The 10862-nt window shown below is 42.4% G+C and overlaps 1 protein-coding gene across 1 annotated transcript in view; it reads right to left on the bottom strand.

Annotated features, from left to right (window-relative positions):
- The window catches only part of LOC115468752 (serum paraoxonase/arylesterase 2-like), a 72460-nt gene extending 62440 nt beyond the window's left edge, over positions 1 to 10020 (bottom strand). The window contains exon 1 of the mRNA XM_030200712.1: positions 9849 to 10020. Within this exon, the coding sequence (XP_030056572.1) occupies positions 9849 to 9922 (74 nt within the window). The 5' untranslated portion in view covers positions 9923 to 10020. The remainder of the gene's footprint in view (positions 1 to 9848) is intronic.
- Between the last annotated feature and the right edge of the window lie 842 nt (positions 10021 to 10862).

Below are 10862 nucleotides of genomic sequence, written 5' to 3' on the forward strand. Positions count from 1 at the left end.
TTAGTGCGTGCTAATGCTAGAGACACCCATAGGAATATATGGGTGTCTCTACCAATAGCGTAAGCTAAAATGTTAGCACACCTACAGCACGGCTTAGTAAACAGGGCCCTTACTGTTCTCATTTCCAGATCATTTATAAATATGATAAAAAGCACCATCCTCGGTGGAGATCCTTATGGCACTCCAATATTCACCTTCCTCTATTGAGAGAATTGCCCATTTAACCCACTTTCAGGCTTATTTTCAAAAGAGAAGGGCGCCCATCTTTCGACACAAAGTCCTTCTCACAGGGTCACCCAAATAGGCATAATCGAAAGCTGATTTTGGGCATCCTCAACTGCTTTCCGTCGTGGGGACGACCAAAGTTCACGGGGGCGTGTCGGAAGCATAGTGAAGGCGGGACTGGGGCATGCCTAACACATGGGCGTCCTCCACTGATAATGGAAAAAAGAAGGGTGCCCAGATGAGCACTTGGGCGACTTTACTTGGTCCATTTTTCCTTACAACTGAGCATCAAAAAGGTGCCCAAACTGACCAGATGACCACCGGAGGGAATCAGGGATGACCTCCCCTTACTCCCCCAGTGGTCACCAACCCCCTCCCACACTAAAAAAAAAAACTTTTTAAATATTTGTTGCCAGCCTCAAATGTCATACCCAGCTCCATGACAGCAGTATGCAGGTCCCTGGAGCAGTTTTATTTATTTACTAGAAAAAAAAAGGCCCATTTCTGACACAAATGAAACGGGAGTTAGCAAGGTTTTCCTTGGAGTGTGTATGTTTGAGAGATTGTGTGTGAGAGTGACTGTGTGAGAGAGAGAGAGTGAATGTGCGAGATAGAGAGATAGTGAGACTGGGTGTGAGTGTGTCTGTGAGAATGAGTGTCTGTGTTTTAGAATGAGAGAGTGTGTGAGTGCATATGTGAGACAGAGCGAGTGTGTGTGAGAGAGAGTGTGTTTCACACAGATACACTGTGTGTAAGAGAGAGAGAGTGTGTGAGTGTGTGTGAGACAGAGAGAGTGTGAGAGAGTATGTGTGCGATACACAGACTCTCTGTGAGACAGAGAGTGTATGAGACCGAGTGTGTATGAGACCGAGAGTGAGTGTGTGACACAGAGTGAATGTGATATGTGTGAGACAAATATAGTGTGAGAGACTGTGTGAGTGAGAGAAAGACACTGACTGTGAGAGAGTGTGTGTGACAGAGATACCTCCCGCCCTCCCTCTGTGGTCTCAGGACCCCCTCCTCCCCCTCTGCTATGAGGACACCCTCCCCTCTGGTTTCAGGATCCCCTCCCAGGTCTTGGGACCCTCCCCCTCTCAGGTCTTGGGACCCCTCCCCCATCTGCATTTCCCTCTCCTCTGGTGTCAGGATCCCCTGCCTCTCCCCCCCCCCCCCTCTGCGTGTTTGGCAGCACCGTGTGAGTGTGTGTGTGAGAGAGAGAGAAAGTGAGTCTGGGTGCGAGTGTGTCTGTGAGAGAGTGTGTGTGATTGTCCTCTCTCCCCTGCCCCCCTCCAGCCACCCAGTGATTCTCCTCTCTCCCCTGGCCCCCCTCCAGCCACCCAGCTATTCTGCTGTCTCCCCTGCCCCCCTCCAGCCACCCAGCGATTGTCCTCTGTCCCCCTCGAACCATGCAGCGATCCTCGTGTTTCACTTGCCCCCCTCCAACCACCCAGCCTGCCCCCCCCCCTTCAGCCACCCAGCGATTCTCTTCTGTCCCCTGCCCCCCTCCAGCCACCCTGCGATGTTTAAGTGCAAAATTAGGGAGAAACATAGCCAGGCTGTTTAGACATTGTGACCCATTACGTAGTGTAATAAAACGCACCTGCAACGTTGTGAAGCTGACACCGTGGCTTCATTGAAGGGTTCGTATCATTCGTAAGTCTGTCACATCTGTCTGTGCCCCGCCCTTGCGTCATGACGTTTTGACGTGGTTCCCTCCGATAGGTACGCTGCCCTCGACATCATCATGTTTTGATGCGAGGGCGGGGCAGAGAGAGATGTGACAGACTTACGATGTTATGAACCCTTACGAACCATTCATCGAAGCCACGGAGTCAGCTTCAGAACGTTGGAGGTGCGTTTTATTATAGTAGAGATTTATTTATTTGTAATATTTGTATCTGTGTTGGAGGCAGGATTTGGGCATTCCCAGAATGTGGACATTTTTCTGTCATAATGGAACAAAGCAAAAACATCCAGGGTTAAAAGTTAATTTTGGTTTAGACCTTGTTCAATGTTATGGCCAGTCCTATTACAGCAGCATGCAGGTCCCTGGAGTAGCCTAGTGGTCAGTGCAGTGCATCGTAGAGAAGGGGACCCAAGCCCATAATCCACTCTGTTACCTATATGTGGGTACACCTGCAGACATAAGTTCAATACAGTAGGATTTTGGTGTGTTTTGGAGGGCTTCCAATACAATATAAGGGGGTAACAATGAAATGTTTACCTGGGATCTTTTATGTGAAGTCCACTGCAGTGTTCCCCAGGATGTTCCACTGCTTTGCTGGTATGTCTGTGTGGCCAGTCTGCTAAGAATGCTGGTCCCACATATATCCCAATCGCTTCTTTTTGTGCATTTTTCTCTTAGAATTTTTTTTTTTTCAAAAATGGTCACAAAAGAAAAACGCATAGAGCATGAAATGTCTACAAAATGTCTAGGAAATGGGCTATTTTCAAAACAAAAAGCGATTTTCAAAACACAAACATCAGTTTGCCACTTGATTTTTGGATGTTTTCAGCAAAACATCCAAAACTGGATTTAGATGTCATGTTGAAAATGCCCCTTCACATCTGTCTGTGTCATCAACATTATTAAAGAACCTATAGCACCTTTCTAAATACAGGCTGCACAATCTGGCCTACCAAAACTCCCTGCATAGACAGAATCAAATTATGTTTAGAAAATCATTTTGCCCCATCATTTTTTTGTTGTTACATTTGTACCCCGCGCTTTCCCACTCATGGCAGGCTCAATACGGCTTACATGGGGCAATGGAGGGTTAAGTGACTTGCCCAGAATCACAAGGAGCTGCCTGTGCCTGAAGTGGGAATCGAACTCAGTTCCTCAGTTCCCCAGGACCAAAGTCCACCACCCTAACCACTAGGCCACTCCTCCTCCTCATACATATCCACTGGCCCAAATGTACAGAGCTGAGGGCAGAAGAACTTTGCAAATAATACTTTATGAAAAGCAAAATGGAATACACAAAATCCAAGAGAAAATTCTTGTCTTATTTATTAAATTGCACTGGCAGTATATGCAACAATAGTATACATAAATTAGCACAGTTGTACATTAAATTTGTGCTACTTTTTTTGTAAACGCAAGCAGAGTTGAGAGGGTAATTCTAAGACATATGGTCATTCTACAAGAAGTCAGTGATGCTCAATTTGGGTACTTTCCCTTAACAACAAAATTAACTATCCTCCTTCAACCCCTGGTCTCGAAAATCAAGGACTGCCAAACAGTTCTGCATGTTGTGTAATGGTTTTTTTTTGTTTTTTTTTTTGCTCCACTTTCAGGATTGTAGATCACTTGGCACAGGAGAGTCAGAACTGGCTGTCAGGCTTGAAAAACCTGTTTAACAATATGTATATTCTCCTTAGTCCACAGTTCCTAGCAAATTACAATAACATGTATAATCAAAATAGCCAAATATTTAACATATAATAAAAATACAAAATACAACAAAACAAACTCCATATCATGCCCAATCCTAGCTTTTACTCAACTCTTATGAAAATGCCTTACATAAGTATTGCCATACTGGGACAGACCAAAGGTCCAAAAGCCAAGCATTCTGTTTCCAACAGTGGCAAATCCAGGTCACAAATACCTGGCAATATCCCAAAAAAGTACAAAACATTTAATGCTGCTTATCCTAGAAATAAGTAGTGGATTTTCTCCAAGTTCATTTTAATAATGGTCTAAATAAATAAATAAATAAACTTTAAGCTGCTTCCTGAAGGAGAGACAGAAATCCATTTTTCATAAATCAACAGGTAATGTGTTCCATTCAGTGGGACCCATTACTTGAAACATAGAGGATCTAAGGCCAAGTAAATTAACAGCACGAAAACTAAGAATTTCCAAAAGCAATTTATCAGCAGACCTAATGCCTAATAGGCTTATATACTTTTATAATAGTAGACAAGATTGAAGGTGCTTCATTTTTTAAAAGCATGACAACTTTTAGTTTTCTACTGAAAACATTGTTCACTTTGAGGCCACGGACCCGGACCCAAACGGGGAAACAACTGAGGGACCCTTCACAGGCCGAAAACCAGACAAAAGACCTGTACCCAGTGCTGTAGATATCCACGTGAAGGACAAGCACTAAACCCATAGGAGGCTTCTACAGGAAGTTTCATTTGGTGCCTGTCTCCACAGTGCCCTGAAGGAATTCCCTTTTCGTGTCTTATACAGCATGACATGGATATAACAAAAGAGAGGGAACGAAGTACAAACAAAAAAAAACAGCACCACGGGCCTTTAAAAATGGAACAGTTCTTTAATGAATGAGCCTTGACAAAAAGACCCAACACGGGCCGTGTTTCGGTGACTAGCACCTGCGTCAGGAGTCACAGTGATGACGTGGAAAACTTGGGGAATAACTCGAATATATTCCTCTACAATATATTATTCCTTACCCCACGTCTCATATAGTAAAAGCTACAAAGCACCAAGGCACTTTCACTTTCTGTATCCAAGTGCTAGTCACCGAAACACGGTCCGTGTCGAGTCTTTTTGTCAAGGCTCATTCATTAAAGAACTGTGTTCCATTTTTAAAGGCCCGTGGTGCTGTTTTTTTTGTTTATACAGCATGACAAACAGATCCGATGCCGAAGCGACAACAAGAAGACAAGCACTGGACACCAGGAGAGAAGCCATAACTGGAGCACAGTCATGAGAAGCATCCCTGCAAGCTGTCTCTGAGGCAGACACAACACAGAGCACAGCCACAGTATGGACAGAAGAACTCCTTCCTGGAGCACAACCACAGCATGGGCGGAAGAACTCCTTCCGGGAAAACAGCCACAAGAAGTGTCCCCACAGTGCCTCAAAGCTTCCTTTGAAGCAGTCATTACACAGAGCACAATCACAGCAAGGACAGAAGAGCACCTTCCCCTCATCTCCCTGCTCCTCTCCATTATCTACCTCGCTTAAGGGTTGATCCACCAGAAATAGAAAAATCGTAAGTCTAACTACTAAACACACTCATACATACACACTTAAAAAGAAGGTCTAACTGGGACTCACACATACACTCAAAAGAGAAGGTCTACCTGAAAACTCACACACACAAAACTAAAACACACAGGGTCCCAATAACACAACTATCTCCCCCGTACTCCAAATAAACAAAATGTTCATCACAAGAATACTAATAGGGCTATCAGCCCCAATGCTAATAACATCCACAACTGTTCTAACCCAAGGTGAAAACAGCATACCAATACTTTACAACCTGTGCAACCCAGTGGGTAGAGCTGCCTTCTTCTCGAACAGAGCCCAGTCAGAACAAACACTCCAAGAAATGTAAATCATTCATTCAGTGTCCAAACACAACAGAAGGCTAGAAAGGAGACCAAGAAACATAGAAACCCAAACAAACATCAACTAAAGAAAATTACCACAACTGTGTTAACAGAGGACAGCTACCTACCAATACCAGTGGATACGTCAACGCCAGATCAGTAGTAAACAAAACAGAAACAATAAAGGACTAGATAATGGACAAAGACTTTGATCTGGTTTTTCTAAATGAGATGTGGATCCACGATACAGAAGTCCCTATTGTTATGAATCTATGCCCATCATGCTACAAAATCCTACACTGGACCAGAAAAGGTAAAGAGGTGGGGGAATCGCATTGATCTATAGATCCTAACAGTAGAAGCCATAGCGGAATCTATAACACTGTAACTAGAAATCATCTCTTTTAAAATCAAGGACCAAGCTCTACACAATCAACTGTTGCATCCTTTTCTACAGACCCCCAGGAAATTGGAAAGTGGCACAAACAAACTTTATGGATGTCATCTCAAATACATGTTACCAACCTCAATACCTTGTTAATAGGAGATATTATTCATCTCGATGACCAGAAAACAGGCAGCTCCAAATAATGCGACAACTTCCTTCAACTATGGGACTTCCAGCAACCACCAGTTACCACAACCCACGTCAAAGGCCATGCCATAAACCTACTAGCATATAGATTCTCACAAGACAATAACTGCAAAATACAGAACCTGAGATGGACAGAAACCCTCTGGTCTGACCATTTTACGCTAAATATGACTCTCTATTGGAAAGAACACAAAACTCATTCAATGCAAACACGACTGCCATAAATATCATGAGGAACGATTGATGCAACCAAATTCTGAATGGCCATATACGAAGATCAGTGGTCACCAACAACTAACACAGAAGAATTCCTAACAGAATGGGATGAAAGAAGCACCAGCATACAGCCCTTATGAAAACCAAATTCGGACAGAGACACAAATCAGTCCCATGGTTTGATGAAGAACTAAAAATGGTTAAAGTCTCTGCAGAAGACTAGAATGAGCATGTGGGGAAAACAAAAATGAAACAAATAAAACTACATGGAGAGAAGCTCGAAACAGATACAAAATCAAAATTAGACAGGCTAAAATGAAATTCTACAAAGAACAAGTAAGCTCAGACTACAAAGGCACAAAGAAATTTTAAATTATCTTCTAAACATCAAAGCTTTGATGACGACAACAAATGACCCCCCCCTTCAGCAAATGATCTCACCAGATTCTTCAAAGAAAAGATCCTCAAACTAAGGAAGAACCTAATACAAGATGACACAAACTTTGAAACCCTCATAGATTAACTAGATCACCCTCCAAAAGAAGCCCCAGCAGACAGTACATGGACCACCTTTGCACAACTCACGATGGAGACAGTAGCACAAGTGTTAAGAAAATTCTCCTCCGTCTACTGCATGCTAGACGCGTCTCAATCACATACTAAAAGTTGCCTTCGACCAATTCATAGACCAACTCACCTCGCACCTGAACTACATACATGTTCCAGGAAGGCCATTTCTCACAGATAAAGGGAAACATACTGCTCACACCAATCTTGAAGGATGCCAAGAAAAACATCACTGACACCTTGAACTACAGGCCTTTAGCATCCATACCTTTAGCGACTAAAATAATGGAAGGAATAGTGGCCAACCAACTAACTGACTACATTAACAAATTCTCCATATTACAAGAATCCCAATCAGGTTTCAGACCTCATCATAGCACCAAAACAATGCTGATTATATTATTGGCTAAATTCAAAAAAGAAATCTCAAAAGGAAAGAATATTCTCCTACTACAATTTGAAATGTCAAGCATGTTTGATATGGTCAACCATCAAATCCTCAAAAAAAATTGGCACTGGAGGGAAGGTGCTTGACTGGCTTCTAGGCTTCCTGACTGAACAATTAGCAAGTGAAGATAACTTCCTTTCTCTCTTCTCCTTGGAAAGCGGAAAGTGAAGTCCCCCAGGGCTCATCGCTCTCACCAATGCTAGTCAACCTGATAATGGCCCCCCTTGCTCGAACACTATCTAATCAAGGCTTCAACCGCCTTATATATGCTGATGACATGCTAATTTACATCCCCTTCAAAAGGAATCTGCATGAAATTAACCAGGATCATGGATAGCGTAAACATAATGGAATCCTGGGGCATCATTGTTCAAGCTTAAACTGAACACAGAAAAAAAAGACACTACCTGATACTCACATAATCACACAACACTGAACGCTTCCCAAACATCAATGCCATGGGCACATCCCTCCCAATATCTGACAATTTAAAAATCCTAGGAATTTCCATTGACAGCTCTCTCTTCGATAAACAAATCTCAAACACGACAAAGAAAATGTTCCAAACCATGTGCAAACTGAAACATATAAAAAATTACTTCCTGAGAGATGTATTCTGCACATTAGCCCAATCCATGGCCCTCACCCATGCAAACTACTGCAAAGGAACCTATACCGGATGCAAGGAACAACTACTAAAGAAACTGCAAACAGCACAAAATACAGCAGCTAGATTTGGAACAAATAGATTCAAAAGCACAAGACCACTGCTCCAAAAACTACACTGGCTACCTATCAAAACACGTATATCCTTCAAGATTTACTCCCTGGCCTATAAAATAATTTTCGGCCTTGCACTGGAATACATGATAAACCTAATCGAACTACCTATATGCAACGAACTAGAAAGCACAACAACCTACCTCACCCTACACTTTCCAAGATGTCAAGGCCTAAAATACAAATCTTCATACTCAACCAGCTTCACATACATCTGTCCCAAGAAATGGAACACAGTACCAAAAGTACTAAAATGCATGACTGACTACCTAAGTTTCCGAAAACACCTGAAAGCCCAGTTCAGAACATCTTTATTCGATGATCCTGCACAGCAAAACTGAACATCAACCAACACACCACTAAACTGAGGTGGTGGTCATCGATGGGGTGAAAGAGACCTGGACTTTACTATTTATGAATCTGTTTAGGCTATTCAAAGTTCAATTGTATGTAGTGTAGTTGGACCTAATGATCTAAACCAAACTGAGAAATCTGCAAGATGGCTCTGCAAAGAAGGAACCACATTGAAGAGCAGCTGGAAAATAATGAAGGTCTGAAAATAATTGAAAGTTGTGGCCAGGCACAGTAGGTGGGCCAAGGTGACATTTTCTGCCAGCATCTTCCATGTGGGACAAATATTTATTTCTTTAGATTTTGCACACACCTTTTTCAGTAGTAGCTCAAGGTGAGTTACATCCAGGTACTCTGGTTCTCTGTCCCAGGAGGGCTCACAATCTAAGTTTGTACCTGAGGAAATGGAGGGTTAAGTGACTTGCCCAAGATCAGCAGGAGCAGCAGTGGGATTTGAACCATCCCTGGATTGCAAAACCGGTGCTCTAACCACTAGGCCACTCCTCCACTCCCAATGTAATCCAAAAAGAATGAGAAATAGTAAGAAGGGGGAAGGGGGACATGTGCTTTGAGGATCTTAGAAGAGGCTGAAATTTAATACTTTGTTTTGTAAGCTTTTTATTAATCCTATCCTTTACAGTACCCTCATATAACCTGCTGCACCCTTGCTCTGGTGACACATACCACAGGTGTGCACAGCTACTCATTTAACTAGAGTTTACATTGAGGAGCAAAAGGAAGAATGTTTTTAAACTCTAAACTGAATTCCGAATATCATCCCATGCCTCCCCCGGTGAATTTCTTGCCTGTTGCCAATGATCGCTAACGTTCGCTGAACTATAATAGTTTAGCTTTTTACTACTACTTAACATTTCTAGAGCGCTACTAGGGTTACGCAGCGCTGTACAAATTAACAATTAAGGACGGTCCCTGCTCGGAAGAGCTTACAATCTAAAGGACGATTTTTACGTGGTGTAGCGATATATCCCTCTGCATCTTGTTAGCCAAGTGCTTTGTGTTATGTTGAGTATAAACATTGACGTCTGCAATCATAATGGTTGCTAGAGAAGAAACTATATAGTACAATTTGTGACAGGTTGTTTTGCTCGTTAGAACTGCTCTGCTCCAACGCCACCTCAAGCAAAGGAAACACTCTGTGCAATTTTCAGATTAATGACGGTGCTGGTCTTTTAAAAGTCTTAAAATCAGATTAAGAGCAAAGGATAGTTTTGCAATAAGTGGTATTTGAAAGCATATCTCTCTCTCTCTCTGATTCTAGAATCCACATTTTAGTCACAAAAGGATAACATTTATGGCATAAAGCAGAGGTTTCCACTCTTTCAAACTTACCTAAAACGTATTATCCTTTCCCCTACAAATGCTAGAATGATTCCAACCAGAGTTATCTTGAGCAATTTCCCCATGTCTGCTCTCTGTAAAAAGAGACAACAAACTCAATCAGTACCGATTCGCTGCTGCTGCTGCAGTTATAGAGAGAGTGTGATGGTAGACTCCCTCATGCCTCAGGCGGATAGCAGTGTAGCCCAGCTCAACACAAGGGCGGGGACTAGGATTGATTTCCCCTGTGCTTGGTAAGTTCAGCCAACTTTGTTTCACAGAAATGCTTAGCTTAATTCTGATCTTCTCCTCTTGGCATATGCTTAGTTAGCTCAGTCAACTCTGTTTCAGAAATGTTTAGTTTAACTCTGATCGTTTTCTCTTGGCATAACCCTTGGAAACCAATCTTTCAGGAGAGTAGTGAGAAAAGCAAACAGGGAATTTTGTTTTCAACTTAAATCTCCTGCATTAGAAGCAATGCAAGCACTTTATCTACCTTAAATAACATAAGAATTGTTATACTGGGTCAGACCAATGGTCCATTTAGCCCAGTATCCTGCTTCTAACAGTGGCCAATCCAGGTCACAACTACTTGGCAGAACCCCAAATAGTAGCAACATTTCATGCTACCAATCCCAGTGAAAGCAGTGACTTCCCCATGTCTGTCTCAATAGCCGACTATGGACTTTTCCTCCAGAAACCTGTTCAAACCCAGATATGTCAACTGCTGTTGCCACATCCTCTGGCAAAGAGTTCCAGAGCTTAACCATTCTTTGAAAAATTATTTCCTCCTATTTGTTTTAAAAGTATTTCCTATAACTTTGAGTGTCCATTGGTCTTTGTACTTTTTACCCGTTCTACTCCACTCAGGATTTTGCAGACCTGAATCATCCTTGTGCAGCTGTATCTTTTCCAAGCTGAAGAACCCTAACCTCTTTAGCCTTTCCACATTTGAGAGGATTTCCATCTCCTTTATCATTTTGGTCACTCTTCTTTGAACTTTTTCTAATTACACTATCAGGCATA

The sequence above is a fragment of the Microcaecilia unicolor genome, chromosome 1 (genome assembly GCF_901765095.1).
Source record: "Microcaecilia unicolor chromosome 1, aMicUni1.1, whole genome shotgun sequence".
Lineage (NCBI taxonomy): Eukaryota > Metazoa > Chordata > Amphibia > Gymnophiona > Siphonopidae > Microcaecilia > Microcaecilia unicolor.